Below are 24,083 nucleotides of genomic sequence, written 5' to 3' on the forward strand. Positions count from 1 at the left end.
TATAGCCTTGGAAACCTTTTACAAGGTTGCTATGATTCAGAATTCACTGGATAATAATGGGTTTATGTTTGATTTGAGTTTATTAATGGAGGAAGAATATCAGAAAAGGATGAGAATAGTTACACAACTCTAATAATGTAATCATTATCACTGAATTGTACATGTAGAAATTGTTAAATTGATCTATGGTCTACTGTGCATACTAACAATTTTTTTAAACAAAAAAGAAAGAAAACCTTATGAAGCATAATTCTACCCTGACACACATGGGATGGCTAGGGGTTACAATAGACTCAACAACTGGTTCGGTGTGGTTTGATGTATGTAGGAACAAAAAGTTATCAGAAATTTGCTTATCTTTGAGTTCTCTTTTTCCTTAAATTTGTTGAAGCCATAAACTTGTATGTGTATATAAAACTAGCTAATTTAATTCATCATTCATCCCAGGGAAGAAAGATGAGGCTTTTTAGTTCCTTACACATTGACAGTTTCAGAAACCCACAGAGCAGTTCTGTTCTGTCCTGTAAGGTCACTGTAGAGTTGCTCTGAGTCGGAGTCAACTTGTTGGCAGTGAGTTTGGTTTTATTAGTAATCAAATATATAATAATCTTTTATGATCATAAAAACATAGTAACTCCTGAATTATCAGTCATATATCTACCTCCAGGACTAAAATTCTATTGCTGATTTATTAGCAGTTGGGAGAATTTAAAGGAGCCTTGTTGGTATGATAGGCTGTGCATTGGGCTGCTAACCACAGGGTCTGCAGTTTGAAACCACCAGCTTCTCCACGGAAGAAAGATGAGACTTTCTGCTGCTGGAACAATTTGTAATCTCAGAAACCAGCAGGGACAATTCTATTTTGTCCTATAGGGTTGCTACGAATCCGAATTGATTTATTAACTGAGAGTAAGGGAGGTTATAACAGTGCCTGCCCTTTATCCTTCTATCCTTATAAACTATAGTTTCAGCTCACTTTCTCTTGTCCTTCCCACATACTAATTTCTCCTATTTGAAGACTATTCGTTGATCATTGATCTGGTCTCAATTTCAATGTCATTGCTTCAGATTCATCAATCACCACACCCACTCTATGCATTTTGTTTGTAGCATGTGGCACAAATATTACCTGTTTTCTTCATTATGGTCTTCCTGTTAAATTGTAAGTTTTTTGAATAATAGTGCCACCTCTGTCTTGTTCATTATTGTATACTCTGATACATCATATCTGCTCAATAAATGTCTTCCCAAAGCAAATCAGTTTCTCTTCTGTTGTCTATTAAAATTCCTAATATTTGAGGAAATTTGATTATTTTGTATGATCAGTTTTTCTCAACTACCTGTAACTAGCTGCAAGATAAATAAGCTTTAGTTCCTTTCTAGAGCAGTGATTCTCATCCTTCTTAATGCTGCAACCCTTTAATACATTTCCTCATTTGTGGTGACCCTCCCATCCATAAACTTATTTTCGTTGCTACTTCATTACTGTAATTTTGCTACTGTTAAGAATCGGCGACCACTATAAAAGGGTTGCTGACCCCCAAAGGGGTCGCCACCCACAGGTTGAGAACTGCTATTCTACAGAGTCTGCTGAAATCTAATGGCCTCAAATTAAAATGTATAGAAGGAGATCGGAAATTGTGTGTCATTCATTGTTGCAGGTAAGGCAGTTTCCTACAGAAAGGATTTGGAGTCTAATATGGCATATAGTTTTGACTATTGGAATGAGCATAGAATCGCTTCTGGTTATCCTATTGTCATTGCTTCATGATTATTTAATTATCTTATCCAAATATGGAAAATTTCTTAATGTACATAATTGAAATATTTGAGTTTCTACCAACTTAGCCACTAAGTGTCCCTTGGTTTTTAGTAGACTAAAAACAAGTGGTTTACGTTTAGATAAAATTAATTCTTTATTGCTGCTTGCTTTAATTTCTCCCTTATGTTTTTAGCAAGATTTCATGACACAAAAGATCTTGTAACCCAATGAATTGTCTAAATTCATGAGAGATAAAAATTAGGATTAGCATAAAAAGTTAAGCTAAAACTCGGGTTCAGAATCCACTTGGAATTTATAGGACAATATCAGGAAGTACAAAAGCAAGGTCTGGGACAGTCCGTGAAGTGTTGAGTACATCCCTCCCTCCTTCACTGGAGGACAACTTCCAACCAAGATAGAGCAAAAAGGTGCGTGATGCTGACAATCACCCTGCTGGAACAGCTCTCAGTCCCTTCTCAGCTGGTGTCAGTGCCCTCTGCCACAATCAAGTTCAGCTTGACTGGGCGTCTGCCTTTGCTGCTGGGTGGTGCCACCATTCTCCTCTGCTGGACAGACGTCTCTGACATCGGGCTCTCTGCTGCTACCTAGCTGAGTTCATAGTTACTATAGCAGGTTGCTCGGCTCTCTCAACGCCTGCTCTATTCTTTCAGCACTTTACCTGCACTCAGACTACCTTCCATTGGCCTGTCAACCATTAACTGGCCCAAATGATTGCCAAGGTAGCAGCTCTTAGCTCTTTTGGATGCTGCTATTTTAGCAATGGGTCTTTATGACCACCATTTCGCCAGCCATTTGCCATTGGTTTCTCAGCTGCTAACCAGCATAACCTATAGCCAACAACTCTCCCACCTGCAGCTTTTTCTGCCTCCTGGTCCAGCTTTTATCTGAAAGCTCTCACAGCTACAGTTCTGGTTTTTTGTTTCTTTAGGTCTGGGAAGGTTTTAAGCACACGGCTTCTATTTCTTGGAGGACACACTGCCCTCCTGATTTCTGTCAAGTAGGTGGCATTGAAAGGCAAGCTCTGTATTTCAGTCTTTTAGATAACCCACTCTAAATTAGTTACAATATGGAATCTCCTTTATTAGACCAGAGTTCAACCATTCCTCAATCTTGAAATTCAATCACCAATGTTTTACAGAAAAGTATAAAGCTTGGCTCTTCCCTGCTCAAAAATAACAGCCCCTGTAGTGTAGAACATGCCCTGTGAGGTCCCCAAGTTGTTTCTCCAAAGAACTATGGCAAAGGACTTGGGCGGGGATGGAATAATCTCCTAAGTTATTTTCCAAAGAAACAAGACAAAAGCCATATAAAGGAATGGATTAACACTTAAAAACAACTTTTTGTGAACTAGGTGAAGGTTTGCCATAGCAGATTGTCAGTTTTACATTCAACAATTCATCACTTCCCATTGTCTCTGTTTCCATCTTGTATCTTGTCCTTGTCTTCACCCGAGTAACACCGGCCTACCCTGGAGCCTGTGGTTCTCTTTTCCTGAAGCCTGTGTCTTTTAGTATGAAAATGCTGGTTTTTTTAATTAATTGTGGTCTCATACAATGCTTGTGTCATACAATTAGTGTTCGACCAATTTCACTTGGCATGATGTCTCTCAGTTTCATCTGTCATAAAGGTTTTTTTTATTAATAGATCATTTTATTGAGGACTCTTACAACTCTTGTTTAATCCATACATCGATTGCATCAGGCATGTTTGTACATATGTTGTCCTCATTCTTTGTCATAAAATGTTTTATAAATTCATTGTTGTTCTTTCATGTTACGTAGTCCATTATGTGTGTACCAAAGTTTATTTATCCTTTGTCCACCAATGAGCATTTAGATTACTTCCATCTTGTTACTTGAATAATACGGTAATGAACATGTATGTGCATTATAACTGTTTGTTATGGCTCTTATTTATTTACGATATATACCAAGTAGAAGGGTTGTTGAGTCATACGGTATTGGTGTCCTCAAATTTTTGAGGAAGCACTACACCACTTCCCATAGTGGTTATATCATTTTACAGTCCAATCAGCAGCACGTAACAGTTGTTCCAGTCTCTCTGCACCCTCGCCAGCATTTGTTTTGTTTTCTTTGTTGTTGTTGACTTTCACTCTGCTGTCAGTGCTGAGATCTCATTGTTTTCATTTGTATCTTGAATGGCTAAGTATTGCAAATATTTCTACATAGGTTTGTTAGCTGCCTGAATGTTGTGTTTGATGAACTTGTCATTCAAGTCCTCTGCTCATTTCCTGATTGGATTGTTCATCTTTTTCTTGTTGAGCTGTTGCTGCTTTCTATAGATTTTATAGATTAGTGCCTTCTCCAGTATGCCATTGCCAAAAGCTTTTTCCCAGTGTGTGGATTCTCTTTCTATGTAAGCCTTTGATCCATCTTTTTTGTATACGGAGTGAAGTATGGATCATGTTTATTCTTCTGCAGTTGGAGACCCAGTTTGACCAACACCATTTGTTAAAGAGACTGTCTCTTTCCCTTTTAAGGTGTTTTGGTCCTTTTTCAAAAATCAATTGTCTATAAATGGGTATATTTACTTCTGGGTTCGCAGTTCTGTTCTTTTGGCCTGTGTGTCTATCAGTGTACCCATGCCAGATTGTTTTGACTTCTGTGACTGTCTAGTAGTCTTGGAGAACAGAAGGTGAGAGCTCTTCCGTTTTTTGTTCTTTAGTCATGCTTTTGTTTATCTTGGATCGCTTTCTTTCCCATATAAAATTAGTGATAAATTTTTCCATCTCTTTAAAGAATGATGTTGACATCTGGATTGGGATTGCATTTTATTTATACTTTGAGTAGTATTACTTTGGGCTGCTATCCAGAAGGTCAGCAGTTTGAAACCACTGGCCTCTCCTAAGGAGAAAGCTCAGGCTTTCTACTCCCATAAAAAACTGCAGCCTCAGGGACAGTTCTACCCTGTCTTAAAGGGTTGCAGTGAAGCAGAATCCACTCGTTGGCAGTAAGTTGAGTAGTCCTACTCATGAACATAGTATATTCTTCCACTTTTGTAGAATTCTTTTGGTTTCTTATAGTAATATTTCAAAGTTTTCTTTGTATAAGTCTTTTGTTTCTTTGGTTAGGATTATTCCGAAGTATTTCCTTTAGGGGTTTGCTGTTGTAAAAGCAGCCTTGGTGGTGTTGTGGTTACATAGTGTACTGCGATCAGCGTGGTGGGCAGTTTCAAACCACTTAGCAGCTCTGTAGGAGAAAGAAGAGGCTTTCTCTTCCCATTAACAATTACTGTCTCAGGAACCCACTGGGATCGATGAGTTAGTAATGACTCCATGGCAGTAAGTTTGGTTTTATAAATGGGATTATTTTCTTACTTTCTTTTTCTAACCTCTCTTTGTTATTAGTATACAAGAATCTGACACATTTTTATATGTTAATCAAGTACCCTGCCACATTGCTGAATCTTTCAATTTCAACAACTTGTTGAATCTTCGGGGTTTTTAACATATAGAATCTTATCATCTGCAAATATAGAGAATTTTACTATTTACCAATTTTATGCTTTTAATTCCCCATTGTTTGATAGCTGACACATCCAGCTACTGTATATGTTTTTCAGTAAAATTTCAGATTCTTTCATTGAGCCTACTTTTCACTGAAATTGAAAGATTGATACAGTTTTCTACCTTAATCTTTGGAATAAACTTGATTACCCTAAGATTCCATTGCCCAGCTTTGTCATTTTATAGGCTAACTCCCCCAAATCAGGTAGCACTCTTAGCTCTAGAGACAAAATCTTGGAAACTTACTGTTGATTAGCCTTGCTTTCCTCACATCAACACTGGTGCTAATTATGCCCCTGCTTACCTTAGAGTTGTAATGTTCTCTATCTCATGGCCTGGCAAACTGATCAAGTTAACAGTTCCCACAGCCCTTATCCCATATATCCCAAATATTATCCAGCTCTAAAACATGTTTGTTGATCAACTTAACTGGTAATGTGGGGTGGAACTCTGTCATAGTATTGTCATTAGTGTTATAACAGAAGTCATGTTTTTTTTCACTTTAGAATATATCTTTATAAATCATCCTATTGGGAGGGCTTTTTGAGAGTACACAAAGAAAAGTATGCTGGAAAACTGATCAAATAGTTGACTTGTTTCCAAATAGAGACAAGTGGAAGATCAAAATTAGGATTAAAACTATAGGTTTGGAAGAGTTATTTGGAAGCAGGTAGCTTTATTGTTTACCTGATGTTCTTGAAACATGAAAATAAGCTGGAATAAACTTAAAATGTATTTCAAGACTGACACTAAGTAATGAAAAATAAATTATAATTTAGTACACACGAGAAGCCCTCTACATTCATGAGAGAGATGAGAATCAAGACCAGCACAAAGCTGGTTCCTATGAAGTGAAGGCCATATATGCCACCATTTCTTGCACCAGCTCTCCTCCCCACAATGCATATTTCTCTGCTTGGTTCAATAGTTAGTTGCAGTGAACACATACAACTCAAAGACCGTACTTACAATTATCTGGCTTAATAGGGCAGTAATGATACAACTTGGGATCAGGTTCGGTTTGGAAGTAACAAGCTACAACTCTGGCGATAGGAATACAGTATGTCAATCAGGTCAGTTTCCAGCCAAGAGAACTCTTCATCTTCTCTGCTGCCCGCAGGCAGACAAGCATTGCAGCTCCTTTTGCTCCATCATCCAAGAGACACTCTACCAGCAAGGTACTTGGCTGTCTCCCCTTACAGTCCAGCAGCTGCATAGCTTCATGATGTGGGAAGCCCATTTCATCCAGGTTGCACTGTTCTCTCCCCGTTGCTGTACCTTGTGCTACTGTGCCTGTCTTGTACCATCTCTGGCCATTTCTCATGTTAAAAGTTTTATCTTTTAGTTGTAGGAGGTTCTCAAGACAGGAACATCCAAAAGACATCTTCTTCCAGGTTCTTCTTTAATGGTAACTAGGTTCCCTCACCTTCTGTGAGGATTGGCCCTTTTATGCCATGATCACGTAATTAGCATGCAAATAATGATCCCTGCAAGGTACGTAAAATAGACTAATCACATAGCAGGCTGCTGGCCAACCAATTGTCTTGAAAGAATTATAAATTCAAGACTGGAAAGGCCACCTACAAAAAAAACCTCATTGCATCCAAAAAGCTAAAATCAAAAAGGATATATTTTTAATAATCATTATGTAATTGTTAATAATGGTTGAAATGTTGCTGGTTTAAAACTATATTAGCATTAATCCATCAAAATAGAGGTATTGGCCTATATACATATATGGCAATACACTGAGGGAGTGGACAGACTTTGGGCCTCTGCTCATACCCTCCCTCAACAAAAGAACACGTACTAAAAAACTGGCAATCTGAGATGCTCACCCTCCCAACACAATCACTGAAGACAAAATGGGTCCATAAGCAAATGTGGTGAAGAAGGTAGATGGTGCCTGCCTATTAAAAGATACATCGTGGTGCCCGGCTATCAAAAAGTATAGCGTCTGGGGTCTTAAAGGCTTGAAGGTAATCAAGTGGCCATCTAGCTCAGAAGCAACAAAGCCCACATGGAAGAAGCACACCAGCCTATGCAACCACGAGGTGTCGAAGGGATCAGGTGTAAGGCATCATCAGAACAAAAAATCTTACCACAGTGAATGATGGGGGGAGTGCGGAATGGAGATCTAAAGTCCATTAGTAGGCCACTGGAGATCCCCTTGCAGAGGGGTCTCGGGGAGGAGATGAGCCAGTCAGGGTGCGATGTAACAATGATGAGAAATACAATCTTCCTCTAGTTCCTAAAGGTTTCCTCCCCGCTCCCACTACCATGACTCGAATTCGATCTTGCAAGACTGGCTAGACCAGAGGAGGTACACTGGTACAGATAGGAACTGAAAATACAGGGAATCCAGGACGGATGAGCCCTATAGGACCAGTGGTGTGAGTGGCAAAACAGGGAGGGTAAAGGGAGAATGGGTAGGAAAGAGGGAACCGATTACATGGAACTGTGTGTGACCTCCTCCCTGGGGGACAGACAACAGAAAAGTGGATGAAGGGAGACGTCGGACAGGGCAACATATGACAAAATACCCATTTATAAACTATCAAGGGCTCATGCGGGAGTGGGGAGCGGGGAGGGAGGGGAAAAATGAGGACCTAATGTCGGGGGTTTAAATGGAGAGAAAATGTTTTGAGAAACGATGTACAAATGAGCTTTACACAATTGATGTGTGTATGGATTGGGATAACAGTTGTATGAGCCCCTAATAAAATGTTAAAAAAGAAAAATAAATAAATAAATGTAAAAAATAAATAAATAAAAGATACATCGTCTGGGGTCTTAAAGGCTTGAAGTGAAACAAGCGGCCATCCAGCCAAGAAACAATAAGCCCACATGGAAGAAGCAAATCAGCCTGTGCGACCATGAGGTGTCATTGGGACCAGGGAACAAGCATCATAAGACTCTTAACAATAAAAAAAACAAACCCATATGGTTAAGAATGAGGAGGATCAGAGCAGAGACCCAAAGCCCATCTGTAGACAAAAGAGCATCCCCCACACACACATGGGTCACAGGGAAGGGATGAGTCAACTAGGGTGCAGTGAAGCACCAATGAAACACACACTGTTCCTCTGGTTCCATGAGGCTTCCTCACCCCCACCACTAGGACCCAGTACTGCCTCTCACTTTGGACTAGACCAGAACATGTACACAGCCATAGATAAGAGAGCTCACAACACATGCAACCCAGGCGCAGGAATGGGAAGAGAGATACTAGATGGAAAGGGCGAAGGGGGCTGAGAGAAGGAGGGGGAAGAAGGGGAAACCATCAAAATGATCGATACAACCACACACCCCTCCAGGGGAAAGAACAATGGAAACCATGAAGGAAGGGAGACAGTGGTCGGTGTGAGACATGAAAATAATAATTTATAATCTTATCAAGGGGTCATTAGGGTGGGGGTGGAAGGCGGGGTGAAGAGCTGATACCAAGGGCTCAATAGAAAGTAGCTGTCTAAAAAAGAATGATGGCCACAAGTACAAATGTGCATGATACAATTAATGTATGGATTGTAATAAGCATTTTAAGAGCCCTCACTAAAATTTTTTAAATAAAATTGTATTAGAAAAATTTTAATTTATCACAACTGGTTTTTTGTATTCACACAAATAGTAAAATATAAGAAAAAAATTTAGATCAAAATTTTAAATGAAAAGGAAAGATTTCACTAATAAGACTTAATAGTATTTGCTGATTCATTCTTTTTGTAGAACTTGCATGTATTAAGTCAGTGGTTCTCAACCTTCCTAATGCAGCGACCCTTTAATACCGTTCCTCATGTTGTGGTGACCCCCAACCATAAAATTATTTTCATTGCTATCTGTAACTGTAATTTTGATACTGTTATGAATCAGGCGACCCCTGTGAAAGGGTCGTTCGACCCCCAAAGGGGTCACGACCCACAGGTAATTTCTATAAACCTGCACTCTGCCACATGCTATCTATACATTATTTTAGTTAATCCAGATAGCAGAATATACCTTCATTTTCAGTAATTGTATTTCTGCTTTGGATTGCAAAACACACTATTTTCAGTACACCAGTATGATAGTACTTAAACAGCTATAAACCCTTTGCCATCAAATCAATTATGACTCATAGCAGCCCTATAAGACAGAGTTGATTGTCCCCATGGGGCTTTCAAGGCTGTAAATTTTATGGAAGCAGACTACCACCTGTCTTCAGTGGAGTAGATGGTGAGTTTGAACCAGTGGTTGTGGGGTTAGCAGTTGAGCACTTAATCACCATGTTATCGGGGGTCCCCAAACATAGTGATAGAGATCAACATTTTACAATCAAAAGTCACTCTAAGTAATATTTTACAGTATAGTTTTAAAATTTAATTCAATTTTAAGTAGTGTTACAAGTTTATATTTAAAAACAAATAAAAACCACTTGTTTCAAGATTTTATGAATATTGTGTAACTATTTTACCCAAATTATGTTTTTCTTTCTTAAGATGTTTTTTCACGGATACCACTCATGAATGGCCTTATTGGACCTAGTCCTCATCTCCCACATAATTCATTGCCTCCTGGAAGTGCATTGGGAACTTTCTCTGCTATAGCACAGCACCCTTATACTGATGCCAGGTATTTAAAAGCCTTTATCTTCTATAAAAATTTAAATTATGCTAGCTTTACTGTACTGCTAAATAAGTTAGTCTGTTTAAATTTTTGTCCGCATTATTGTTGTTAGGTACCATGAAGTCAGTTGTAGCTCATAGTGACCCTCTTTACAACAGAATAAAATACTGTTGGGGACTGTGCCATCCAAATAGTTGTTGATATATATGGGTTGTCCTTTTTTTTTTTAATTGTGCTCTGCTTTCATCAAGCATGATGTCATTTTCCAAGAACTGTTTGGTCTCTCTTGATAACAAGTCCATAGAATATAAGGCCAATGCGGGCCATCCTTGTTTGTAAGGAGCATTCAGCTATACCTCTTCCAAGAAAGAGTTGTTTATTCTTCTGGCATTTCATGGTATATAGTTAATAGATCAACACCATAATTCAATAACATCAATTCTTAAACCTTAAACCTTTATTCATTGTGCAGCTTCTGCATGCCTACGAGAGAGCTTCAAAAAGATTGTGGACAATTTCGTTGTCTTCTATTTTCTCACACTTTTTAAAAGTCCCGTTGAATTAGATGATTTTATGAGTGTAAAGCTAAGTTATTTGTTATTTGCCAGGGAGAAAAATGCAGCATTTAATCCAATAGTGAGTGATCCTAATAGCTCTTGGACACCATCAGCACCTACTATGGAAGGAGAAAACGATGCCATGTCAAATACCCAGAGAAGTACCCTTAAATGGGAAAAAGAAGAGGCTTTGGGTGAAATGGCAACAGTCGCACCAGTTCTCTACACAAATATTAATTTCCCTAACTTAAAGGAAGAATTCCCTGGTAAGTCATGGATGTTCTGTTACTATTGTATCAACCTTGTCTCATGTATGACACCTTTTTCTTTTTTTTTACTGCAACAGAAAGCCGTCTTATCACTCATTTTCATTTAGTGTTGCATAATTTGAAGATTTCCTTGTCTAGAAATATCTTGCATTTTCTTAGCCCTAGATCCTATACCTATGTATTTTCAAAAAGTAATTTAAATTACTTTTGGATCAGTTTTCCAACTTCTAGCTGTGCTTATAAACACATGAAAGTCGGTATTGTGTTATATAAATTACCCCCAAATTGCTAGAACATGAAGTGTCATTTAATCAAAAGAATTACATTAGGCTAAATTTGAGTCCGTTCTAAATAGTGTTGACATTAAAAGTAACTCAATGCTATCTTCTCTTCTTGTCTCCTCATCTTTTTTCAATTGATTACCATTACCTCTGAAAATTCAGATAGGTCTTAATTGAAAATTCTGATTAGCCAGAGGTTGAAATATTTGCATTAATGAAATCTTCCATTACAAAATAGTTGTGGGTCAATATTGTTTTAATAATTTTAGTTCAAGAATAACCAGAATTTTTCATTTAAACCCCATTACATGACTACCAGGGTATCTAGAAGTAAATTTTTTGTATGAATAACATGTGCTTTTTTTAGTATGGTATCCCTGTGGTAGTTTCTTTTTTATATAAAAAATAAATGATAACTAACAGAAGGACTCGGAGGTTTAGTGCCAGAATGTCTATTAAAGCAATATTCACAATCTTCAGGTATATGTATACCTATCCCATTTATATTTGCTTTTTTTCCGTCACTACCATCAAATTGATTCCAACACTTACAGAGTAGCATTGCTTCTGTAGATTTCTGGAGCTGTAAATCTTTAAGGGACAAGAAAACCCTCATCTTCCTTCCTCGGAGCACCTTGCTTCTAATGGCTGACCTTGAAATGAGTAACCTAATGCTTAATCCACTGTGCCACCAGGTTCCTTTGGCTCTTGTTCCTTAAATATGTTGGTTATCTTAAATCACTTTGTGTCAGTGTAGATTGAGCCTATAGATGCAGTAGAGCAAAGTAATTACCTAGAACTTCATGAAATGATGTGTCTGTGTTCCCTTAGCTGATGTTCCTTGGCACTGACTTTTGGGAAGCTTCTTTTAAAAGATGGAATAAATCTCTTTTACATGTATCCTTAGCACCTTTTGTACTGTCATGATACAAAATTTCATAGAAATGTCTTGAATTCCTGACTTTTCCATGGGCCTGTACACAAATGTGTACTATCTTTGGGGCATATTTTGTTTATTTAGATATTTTATAATTTTAGCATTTTTCTGATAATGTCTTACAGGGCTCAGGTAATTTATTATAGTTTAGATTTATTTTGACTGTTTAACCTCTTGGAATTAAAATTTTTACAACTCTACAAGCCAGATTAATAAGGCAATACTTTGTTCAGAAAATAGCTTTTGAATTACTATATGCCAGGAACTTTGTGTTGTAAGGATACTAATTTATGAAAACAATGGCATGAATAAGATAACTGTCAGATGTTCATCAGCAATTTTTTCTATCATTGCACATCTCTGCTGTGGTTCTACAATTGTGTGTACTGTGTTCTTTGTTACAGACTGGACTACCAGAGTAAAGCAGATTGCTAAATTGTGGAGAAAAGCAAGCTCACAGGAAAGAGCACCATATGTGGTATTTTTAAAACTTTTCTGTATTTATCTTTCTAAACAAAATACCCAAACCGTATTTTATTTTAGCAATAAAAATCAATTTTTATTGCAGATACTAAAAATATTTTCATTGCAGAAAATCTGTCATTATTTGGGCAACTAGCAAACTTCTTTTATAGTGATTTCCTAAGTCATCACACCATAATATGGAGTGTGACATTCTTTAAACTAGTTAGCAGAATGAAGATATTAAGGATTGAAAATTTATATTTTAGGTTCACGTTTAATTCATTTCACTTCAAAATTGTTTCCAAAAGAATACTAAAGGTGGAGGGAATTAGTGTGTGTCAGTTCCTTGCATAATAAGCTTTTTTTTTTTAATTTACTAGATTCAAAAAAGATTATTTTTGCCTCAAGGAAGGACCTATTGAGACTCTTTTGGGAGTTGTTGAAACATGACCTTTCCTAAGAATTATCAGGGCATTTTAAAAGATTGACAGTGCAGGTGGTGAATTGTTTTCTCCCAAAGTGCCAAATTACGATTGTCAATTTGACTCAAATCTTGCTTTCTCTTAAAGCATGTTAAAGTTTCATGATTGTTTTGAAAAGCATGTGCAGTTATTTTCTAACTTGATTTTCAGTGCATATATATTCACAATGATAAATATTGCTTAAATATAACTCACTGCTGTCAATCCCAATTCATAGTGAACCTGAACTACTACCTAGAGTTTCTCAGACTATATATTTTTATAGGAGCAGATGGTGGTTTTGAACTGCCAACCTGTGGTTAGCAACCCAATGCCTAACCCACTGTTTCACCAGAGTTCCTTTAAGTGGATACAGTATATTTTCTCTTGATAAGTTGATATGCTTTGTTTTATTCTGCCTTTACTTTAGTAAGGTTATTTTTAATGTTTCTAAAAGTATGTTTCTGGTAATGTTTACATTATGTTTCTGGTAAGACTTTAGACTTAGGGGATAGGTGTGAAAGTTATGAATTCTTCCATTTTTAAGTGTCTGTTCAGGTAAGTAAGATAAAAAATATAGGTTGAACCTGGTATCGCTCAGCCTATTTCACAGACATAGATAAAAATGTGCCCTCTACTGACAGGTAGCATGCTCTGTGAAAAAGGTGTATCTAGATGCTTTCCATAGAAAAGGCTATTAGAGCTAAGGAAAATATCTCAATTATTAAACCAAATTTTTATTTTCTGTGATCAGGTTTGCTGTGTATTTTAATTTATTAGCATTGACTATTGCTTTACTAAGGAGGATAATTTTTTCTCCTTTTTCCCCCTTCAGCAAAAAGCCAGAGATAATAGAGCTGCTTTACGCATTAATAAAGTGCAGATGTCAAACGACTCCATGAAAAGACAACAACAGCAAGATAGCATTGATCCCAGCTCGCGTATTGATACGGATCTTTTTAAAGATCCACTGAAACAAAGAGAATCAGAACATGAACAGGAATGGAAATTTAGACAGGTATGAGGTTTTTAAAATAATTTTCTTTTTTAAATAACATTTTTGCTTTTTTTTAGTAGAGCCGCTTTTTCAGTTTAAGAGTATAGCTTTTGGTAAAGCAACAAAAGTTGATCATAAAGAGACTTAGAGCCTTTCTCAATTTTAGTTTGATTCTAGATGTTTATTGACATAGATTGTGAACAACGGAATACTGTCCGTAGTGTGATGGATAACAGCCTTTAATAGTCTTTCTTTATAAATATGAATCTAAGAAAGAAATTGGATAAATTAATTTTTTCTGGTACTGTTGTTATTTTTCAGGATATTTTCTTCCTTAATTGTGTTTTAATTACATTTATTGTTTCCTCAGCAAATGCGCCAGAAAAGTAAGCAGCAAGCTAAAATTGAAGCCACGCAGAAACTTGAGCAGGTGAAGAATGAGCAGCAGCAGCAGCAGCAGCAGCAGTTTGGTTCTCAACATCTTCTAACACAGTCTGGCTCAGACACACCAAGTAGTGGGATCCACAGTCCCTTGACACCTCAGCCTGGCAATGGAAATATGTCTCCAGCACAGTCATTCCATAAAGACTTGTTTACAAAACAATTACCAAGTACTCCTACTTCTTCATCTTTGGATGATGTGTTTGTGAAACCACAAGCTCCACCTCCTCCTCCTCCAACTCCATCCCGGATTCCCATTCAGGAGAACCTTTCTCAGTCTCAGAGTTCTCAGTCATCTTCTCCACAGATGTTTTCACCTGGATCTTCTAACTCCAGATCACCATCTCCAATGGATCCTTATGCCAAAATGGTTGGTACTCCTAGACCACCTGCAGGAGGCCATAGTTTCCCCAGAAGAAATTCTGTTGCACCAGGGGAAAACTGTACATCATTATCATCAGCCTCTAGGCCCATTCAGATAAGTGAAACAGCTACAAATAGGCCTTCACCAGTGAGAGATTTGTGTTCTTCCTCCACAACAAACAGTGACCCCTATGCAAAGCCTCCAGACACACCTAGACCTATGGTAACAGATCAGTTTCCCAAACCCTTGGTACTACCCAGATCTCCCGTAGTTTCAGAGCAAACTGCAAAAAGTCCTCTAACATCTGGGACCAGTGACCCCTTTACAAAACCATCTCCTAGGGCAGATACGTTTCAGAGACAACGGATCTCTGCACGGCCTTTGTTGACACCTGTATCTATTGAAAGTGGTCCCGGACCTTTTAAGACTCCAATGCAGCCCCCTCCATCCTCCCAAGATCCTTATGGATCAGTGCCACAGCCACCAAGGCGAATGTCTGTTGACCCTTATGAACGACCTGCTTTGACACCAAGACCGATAGATAGTTTTTCCCATAGTCAATCCAGTGACCCATATAGCCAGCCTCCCCTCACTCCACATCCAGCAATGAATGACTCTTTTGCCCATCCTTCAAGGGCTTTTCCCCAATCTGGAACCATATCAAGGACAATATCTCAGGACCCATATTCCCAACCCCCAGGAACTCCACGACCTGTTGTAGATTCTTACTCACAACCTTCAGGAACAGCTCGGTCCAATCCAGACCCTTATTCTCAACCTCCTGGAACTCCCCGACCTACTACTGTTGATCCATATAGTCAGCAGCCACCAACCCCAAGGCCATCTACACAGACAGACCTGTTTGCTACGTCTGCAACTATTCAGAGGCATTCTGATCCATATGCTCATCCTCCTGGAACACCAAGACCTAGAATTCCTGCTCCTTATTCTCAATCACCAGCAGCACCAAGGCCAAGGATTTCAGAGGGTTTTACTAGGTCCTCAATGATAAGACCAGTCCTCGTGCCAAATCAGGATCTTTTCCTGCAGGCAGCACAAAATCGTGGACCAGCTTTGTCTGCCCCTTTGGTAAGACCACCTGATTCATGTTCTCAAACACCCAGGCCTCTTGGACCTGGTCTTTCAGACACATTTAGCCATGTTTCCCCACCTGTTGCCCATGATCCGTATGATCAGTCTCCAGTGACTCCAAGATCTCAATCAGATTCTTTCGGAACAAGTCAGGTTGTTCATGATGTCACTGATCATCAAAGACCTGGTTCAGAGGGGAATTTTAGTGGATCTTCAAGCTCTCCATTGAATTCTCAAGGTCAGCCATTTCCTACCATCTCTCAAATTCCTGGACCTGTATCAACTTCAGGAGTAACTGAGGTGCAGAATACCATCAATATGACTCAAGCAGATACAGAGAAATTGAGACAGGTAAATGTTAGATGCTTCTAATTATTATTCAGAGAAAGCTATTCATTTCTTTTTTAGTTTTGTTTTGTGTTTAATCATTTTATTAGGGGTTCATACAACTCTTACCCCAATCCATACATACATCAATTGTGTAAAGCACATTTGTACATTCATTGCCCTCATCATTCTCAAAACATTTGCTCTCCACTTAAGCCCCTGCCATTAGCTCCTCATTTTCTCCCTCCCTCCCCACTCCCCCCTCCCTCATGAACCCGTGATAAAATGTATAAATTATTATTTTGTCATATCTTACACTGTCCAACGTCTCCCTTCACCCACTTTCCTGTTGTCCAGCCCCCAGGGAGGAGGTCACATGTAGATCCTTATAATTGGTTCCCCCTTTCCACCCCACCCTCCCTCTACCCTCCTGGTATCGCCACTCTCACCATTGGTCCTCAAGGGATCATCCACCCTGGATTCCCTGTTTACAGTTCCTATCTGTACCAATGTACATCTTCTGGTCTTAGCCAGGTTTGTAATGTAGAATTGGGATCATAATGGGGGCTGGGGGGAGGAAGCATTTAGGAACTAGAGGAAAGTTGTATGTTTCATCATTGCTACACTGCATGTCGACTGGCTCATCTCCTCCCCGCCACCCTTCCATAAGGGGATGTCCAATTGCCTACAGATGGGCATTGGTTTTCCACTCTGCAGTCCCCCTTATTCACAATGATATGATTTTTTGTTCTGATGATGCCTGATACCTGATCCCTTCTATACTCCGTGCTTGCACAGGCTGGTGTGCTTCTTCCATGTGGGCTTTGTTGCTTCTGAGCTAGATGGCTGCTTGTTTACCTTCAAGCCTTTAAGACCCGAGATGCTGTATCTTTTGATAGCCGGGCACCATCAGCTTTCTTCACCACATTTGCTTATGCTCCCATTTGTCTTCAGCAATCGTATTGGGGAGGTGAGCACACAAGGATATGATTTTTTGTTCTTTGATGCCTAATACCTGATCCCTTTGGCACCTCATGATCACGCAGGCTGGTGTGCTTCTTCCATGTGGGCTTTGTTGCTTCTGAGGAAAGCTTTTCATTTCATCAACAAAAGTGTTACAAAGTTTTTTTTATTTTGTAGAAATCATCATACTGCAAAAAAGGACATTGAAATTGGTAAAATTAATACCAATTGAATTGGATTTATTTTGTATCTAATTTTAATCTCAATAAACTCATAGGAAAATCCTTAAATTGAAAGTCTTCAATTTTATTACATAGCGCGGAAAGGACCCAAATTATCAATTTATTTTCGATAGCATTTCTGGTGAATAGCCAAAACAAACCCACTGTTATTAAATTGATTCCAACTCATAGAAACCCTTTAGAGTTTCTAAAGCTGTAAATCTGAACAGGAATGCTCACCTGGCAGGGAGATACCATGATCAAGAAGGTGGTTTTCCCAGGACAAGACTTACCCATTGCACTCCAGATGTGCTGACCCCTGCGATGTCCCCAAATGTAGGAAACTAGACTGCATATTTTGTGGTAGTAGGGGTGTTGTGTTCACGCTCTCCCCTGTTCAAAACGTAAATTTCTTTTACAGTAACAAATAGCCTCATCTTTCTCTGTGGAGAAGATAGCATTTTTGAACTGCCAGTTTTGAAGTTAGCAGTCTGACACTTACTGAATAGCACCACCAGGGCTCCTCACTCAATTATAACTATTGTTTTACCAAGCTTGGAAAGGGTATTTTAAATAGCACATAGTGTTATGTGCTGTCAAGTCCATTTCTACTCCTAGTAATTCCATTCAACAGAGTAGAACTAACTAACTGCCTTTCAGGGTTTCTTAGTTACCATCTTTATGGAAGCAGATCACCGAGCCTTTCAGCTGTGAAGCTACTTGGTGGGTTCCATCTATCAACCTTTAGGTTTTTCAGTTGAGCGCTTAACCACTATGCCGCGAGGACTCCTACCTATTAAGATTTTAAAAGCTATCAGCCTTTATAAAACTATTATCAGAAATCTGAATAACTTAAAAATGTGTTTTTCTTCCCATTCAGCGGCAAAAGTTACGTGAGATGATTCTCCAGCAGCAACAGCAGAAGAAGATTGCTGGTCGACAGGAGAAGGGGTCACAGGATCCACCAGTAGTGCCTCATCCTGGGCCACTTCAACACTGGCAACCAGAGAATCTCAACCAGACTTTCACCAGACCTCCACCTCCCTATCCTGGAAACCTTAGAACGCCCATTGTTCCTCCCTTAGGGCCTAGATATGCTGTTTTCACAAAAGATCAGCATGGGCCCTATGCTCCTGATGTTGCTGGTATGGGGATGCGACCTCATGGATTTAGGTAATGTTTTTAATGTTCCGTTATATTTAAATTGTTGTTAGAGGCACAGATAAATAATATTACTTTAATAATCAAATATTTGTAATTATAAAAATTACACTGTTTCTACCTCTTTATAATTTCTGAGGTAAAATTGATTTTTTTTCTCTAATGACAGGCATAGTTTTTTACCCACCTCTCTAAAAACTTCCAAAAGACTGTAAAAGCATTGGCTTTATTAATAACTGTATTTGTTGTATAAATTATTACATTTTAAGTACGTAAGTTTTATAATGACTATATTAACATTGAATTCCAGCAATAATAGTATAGTTTATAATATAAATTAAATCACAGATCCTAAAATGGAACTACCACATGCAGTTAAAGTCTCCTAGGATAGGGTGACAGTAGTGATAATTGTCCCCTCCTTTAATATTATGAACTTCCACTCTCTTAGAGTGTAAATATTCTTTGATTTTCAAATTTTAAGAATATTTTAAGAACATTCCATGATTAGATAAGGTTATAAAACTGTTGGTAGTGAATCATGTCCATATTTCCTTTTTTGTAGTGGCTAGTGGAAATGTTAAAGCTAAACTCATGTTGATGAGTCTTCAAAAGTAGATTTTTTTTCAGTCTTATACCTATCTCCATGTTCTACACTTACTCTTTCTTGGTCTTCCTTCTTTTTAGGTTTGTTACTGTGTCTTCTATTTTTATAAGTTGTCTTTAGTATTTCCTAGAGTAAAATAAAATATATAGAATTGAGGCCTGTATTATATTGATTCATTAAATCTTTGTAGATGCTGCCTGTCATTTTATCTCTTGCTGTATCCTGTCCACCTCATTCCTTTCAAGTCAGTAGGTTTAGTTAGGCTACATAGTGTAATACCTGTACTATTGTCTTCTCCAGTATTGAGACTCACAAGTTTATTGGTCTCATTTGGTAGACCTCCTATCTTCATGCAGACATCCCCCAAATCACCCTCCTCCTTGGAGTTTCCCTGAACAGAGAGAAAATAAATGGGCTCGGCTCTTAGTCATAAATTCCAATAGTACTGTCTTTTTCTGAGCAGTTTGTTCCATCTGCTTCATGATTGCCTTTATTTACATTATTTGTTACAGTGCCAAGCTTTTAGAGTTCAGATAAGGTGTACATTATACAGTAGTTAGAAAAAGTTATTTGTATATGGGCATTTTCTAATGATATTTTGGTTTTTGCCTAGTCGTTATATTTAACAATAGTAATATACCTACAGCTTAAAGCTTTTCCTTTATTCATTCTAAATATAAACTTAATATCATACTTTATATTAAAATTAACTGTTTGAAATTTTTTTTTTTTAGATTTGGATTTTCAGGAGGTAGTCATGGTACCCTGTCAACTCAGGAGCACTTTCTTGTGCCTCCTCACCAAATACAAGGACCTGGAGTTCCTCCACAACTCAGAAGATCAGTATCTGTAGATATGCCTAGGCCTTTAAGTAACTCACAAGTTGGACTTGCTCAGCATTTTCCATCACAGAGTCTGCCAGTTCAGCAGCATAATATACTGGGACAAGCATTTATTGAACTGCGGCATAGGGCCCCCGATGGAAGGCCACCGCTACCTTGCAGTGCTTCTGCTGACAGTGTTATAGAAGCACCTTCTCATCCAAGACATGGAAACTTCATTCCCCGGGCAGACTTTCCAGGCCCTAGACATCCAGACCCCATGAGAAGACCTCCCCAAAGTCTACCCAGTCGGTTGCCTGTGCATCCAAATTTGGAACAAACACCACCATCACAGCAAGAGCAAGCTCATCCTGCTCATTCACCTTCTGTGGTCATGAGATCTTTGAGTCATCCATTAGGCAGTGAATTTTCAGAGGCTTCCTTGTCAACATCTACACCAGCTGAAACAACATCTGATTTACAGACTACCAACCAATCTTCTGATGGTCTTGAAGAAAAACTTGATTCTATTGATCCATCTGTAAAAGAACTAGATGTTAAAGACCTTGAAGGGGTGGAAGTCAAAGACTTAGATGATGATGATCTTGAAAATTTAAATCTAGATACAGAAGATGGCAAGGGAGATGAATTGGATACTTTAGGTAATTTGGAAACTAATGACCCCAACTTGGATGACCTCTTGAGATCAGGAGAGTTTGATATAATTGCTTATACAGATCCAGAACTTGATTTGGGAGATAAGAAAAGCATGTTTAATGAAGAACTAGATCTTAATGTTCCAATTGATGATAATCAGTGCATGTCTATTGAACCCGCCAAAACAGAGCAAGAAGACAAAAATTTGGTTGCGTCTCATAAACATTCTCAACAGAAAAGCTCTGCTGTTACCAGTGAGGTAAAAACAGAAACATTGTCTCCAAAGTCCAAAGAGGAAACCAAATACGAAATTGAGAAAAGTGAAGATAAAGGTACTGTTGACATTCCCTGCTCACAAGTTTCTACTAACACAGACCTTAATGATGGAGAAAAGACTTCTTTGCAGCCTTGTAATCCAGATCTTCCTGAAAAAAGAACTAATCAGGAAAATTCCGACTCTAACACAAGTGTTCAAGGATCCACTCAGCTGCCTGCTAAAGAAAGTATGAATTCTTGTGACGTAACTGGGTCCACTCCTGTCCTCTCAAGTTTGCTTACTAATGAAAAATCAGACAATTCAGACAGGAGGCCTTTGGGGTCTCCACCACCAAACTTGCCTCCATCACCATCCAATCAAGTGTCAAGTTTACCTCCTACTTTAGTTACAGCACCTGGTCATGTTTTGGATAATACCATAAATTCTAATGTGGCAGGAGTTTCTAGGGTAAACCATACTTTTTCTCAGGGTGCACAAGTAAATCCAGGATTTGTTCAGGGTCAGTCAACGAGTCACAATTTTGGGACAGGAAAATCTACAAATCAAACTGTGTCTCTGACAAGTCAGTCTGGTACCGGTGGTATATCTGGACCTCAACAGCTCATGATTCCTCCAACATCAGCCCAGCAGAATAGAGAGAGGCCCCTCCTTCTAGAGGAACAGCCACTGCTTCTGCAGGATCTTTTAGATCAAGAGAGGCAAGAACAGCAGCAACAAAGAAAAATGCAAGCCATGATACGTCAGCGGTCTGAACCATTCTTTCCTAACATTGGTAGGACTTTATATTGTTTCAGTAGCAATTAATATGGGTATGACTAGTCTCCAGTATTCTTTAAGATGACAGGATTAAAATTATGTTTGGAATAGTGCACTGGGGTTTATTATTTGTATTTTTCTTTCAGCTTTTAAATGAAAGTGAGTTCTTTGAAGGTCAGGGAAATCAAATGATCCAATCAGTTGCAGGCCCTTAGTCAATTCCATTACTAATGGTACTGTTGTTTCCGTTAAATAGTATTCTTTCTTTTCAGTGGTAACATTGATATTCTCTATGAATTACTAATTTTATCAAATTCACTCACCTCTTTTTCATTTATACAAAAGAGACCCTTTTTTTACTAGCCATTTCATACAGTGAGGTATCAAGAAATTGATACATCTTTTTAAGAGTGATAACTGATACTGGTGCAGTGCAATAGTATTGGAAATAATTATAAGTTCTCAGTCATGGTGTTAAATTTTAAAAAGTAACTCTGATTAACATGAAAATTTGGATGGGGGCAGATTGTTTTACTTTAGATTACTGTCATACTCAAATTTGACAGGTTTATTGTTTTAATTCTTGTACGGTAATCTATTAAAGTATATTTTGTTTTACTGAGATGGGATTCAATTCAGAATAAGGGTCTCATAATTTCTTACCTATTATAGAAACCTATAGTAATCATTAAATAATAAAGAATAATAGTTTATATATTACATAATTTTGTGATAGTTATTTTACCTTTTAGTATTCCTTAAAGTACTGTGAAGTGTATAATTTTAAAATATATTTCTTCTTTAGATTTTGATGCAATTACAGATCCTATAATGAAAGCAAAAATGGTAGCCCTTAAAGGAATAAATAAAGTAATGGCACAAAACAATATGGGCATGCCACCAATGGTTATGAACAGGTAGGTGAAAATGTTTCTCATTCTTACTGTGCATCAAGAAGTGCTCTCTAGCCCTAGAAAACTGAGAAGCCTATATTCAAGAAATGAAAAATAAATACTAAGTAGTTAATTTTCCTTTATTTCATGGTAAATGGACTAGCATTTAATAGAAAAGTTTAGAAGATTTACTTGATGAGAAAATCCACAATATGAATGTGAATTCATTTAAATACCGTGAGAATTGATAATACTAACTTAATAGATCTTTGAGACAAGATCTTTCCTTCTAAATAGATGAAAATGTAAAGGTAAATGGAAACTAAAATGAAACTATTTTAAGAAAAGAAAATATGTTATTTGAGATAGTGAATTTAAGTATTTGGTCATTTTTCCTTCTATCAAAAAGAAGAACACAGAGAGCAAAGACTACGTAGGACATTGCAGTACAGTACAGTAGTAAGTGATTAAGGCAAATGTGAATTTAACTTTAAAATACCCGGAGGGCTTGTGCCCAAAAGAAGCATTCTTTGATGGTTACCAAGGATAAAAGAATAGCCTTTACCTAGGCAATAAATACATATTGACTTGAATGAAGTGAAAAGCAATATACAGTAAGGAGGAGGGTAGGCAACACAACTTGGCAAAGGCTAAGGAAGACACTAGGAAGTACATAAAAGTGAAAACAGCAAAGGTGTAAATAGTACTATATATATATATATTTATCACCCTGTAATAATAGCAATAAACTATCTTACAAACAATTACCTAGTTAACAAGTTGTTATATAGATAGATGTTCAAACTGAACAAAGTGAAAAGATGAATGAGACTCCCAACTGTGAGTATACGAGGAGGTACCTTCCCCCCAAAATATATTTTTAAATTTTTTTCAAAACTATGTATTTAAATTTTTTTGTTTTTTGCAAAACAACCTTATCACCTTCAAAGTACTCTACATTACACTTAATACATTTGTCAAATCTGCAATTCCATTCTTGGAAACATTTTTCAAACTCATTTGTTTGGATGGCTGACAGCACCTCCCTCGTTTTTTTCTTCACTTCTTCTACATCGTCAATCGCTGTCCTTTCATGTCCCTCTTCATTCGTGGAAACAAAAAGAAGTCACATGGAGCGAGGTCAGGTGATTGGATGACCTCTTGAGATCAGGAGAGTTTGATATAATTGCTTATACAGATCCAGAACTTGATTTGGGAGATAAGAAAAGCATGTTTAATGAAGAACTAGATCTTAATGTTCCAATTGATGATAATCAGTGCATGTCTATTGAACCCGCCAAAACAGAGCAAGAAGACAAAAATTTGGTTGCGTCTCATAAACATTCTCAACAGAAAAGCTCTGCTGTTACCAGTGAGGTAAAAACAGAAACATTGTCTCCAAAGTCCAAAGAGGAAACCAAATACGAAATTGAGAAAAGTGAAGATAAAGGTACTGTTGACATTCCCTGCTCACAAGTTTCTACTAACACAGACCTTAATGATGGAGAAAAGACTTCTTTGCAGCCTTGTAATCCAGATCTTCCTGAAAAAAGAACTAATCAGGAAAATTCCGACTCTAACACAAGTGTTCAAGGATCCACTCAGCTGCCTGCTAAAGAAAGTAT

The 24,083-nt window shown here is 37.9% G+C and overlaps 1 protein-coding gene and 1 non-coding gene across 2 annotated transcripts in view; both read left to right on the forward strand.

The window, feature by feature from the left end:
• Window positions 1–24,083, forward strand: part of KMT2C (lysine methyltransferase 2C) — a 270,207-nt gene that overhangs the window by 186,537 nt on the left and 59,587 nt on the right. Inside the window, exons 31-38 of the mRNA XM_045289870.1 lie at window positions 9,785–9,917; window positions 10,520–10,734; window positions 12,360–12,433; window positions 13,717–13,899; window positions 14,249–16,126; window positions 18,167–18,459; window positions 19,789–21,581; window positions 22,371–22,482. Of these exons, the coding sequence (XP_045145805.1) occupies window positions 9,785–9,917; window positions 10,520–10,734; window positions 12,360–12,433; window positions 13,717–13,899; window positions 14,249–16,126; window positions 18,167–18,459; window positions 19,789–21,581; window positions 22,371–22,482 (4,681 nt within the window). The remainder of the gene's footprint in view (window positions 1–9,784; window positions 9,918–10,519; window positions 10,735–12,359; window positions 12,434–13,716; window positions 13,900–14,248; window positions 16,127–18,166; window positions 18,460–19,788; window positions 21,582–22,370; window positions 22,483–24,083) is intronic.
• On the forward strand, window positions 17,519–17,682 carry LOC115869620. Its single transcript, XR_004046287.1, has one exon. It is a non-coding gene; the product is annotated as a U1 spliceosomal RNA (small nuclear RNA).

This window comes from Echinops telfairi, unplaced genomic scaffold, assembly GCF_000313985.2.
Source record: "Echinops telfairi isolate 266 unplaced genomic scaffold, ASM31398v2 ScPeMD7_31;HRSCAF=116, whole genome shotgun sequence".
Lineage (NCBI taxonomy): Eukaryota > Metazoa > Chordata > Mammalia > Afrosoricida > Tenrecidae > Echinops > Echinops telfairi.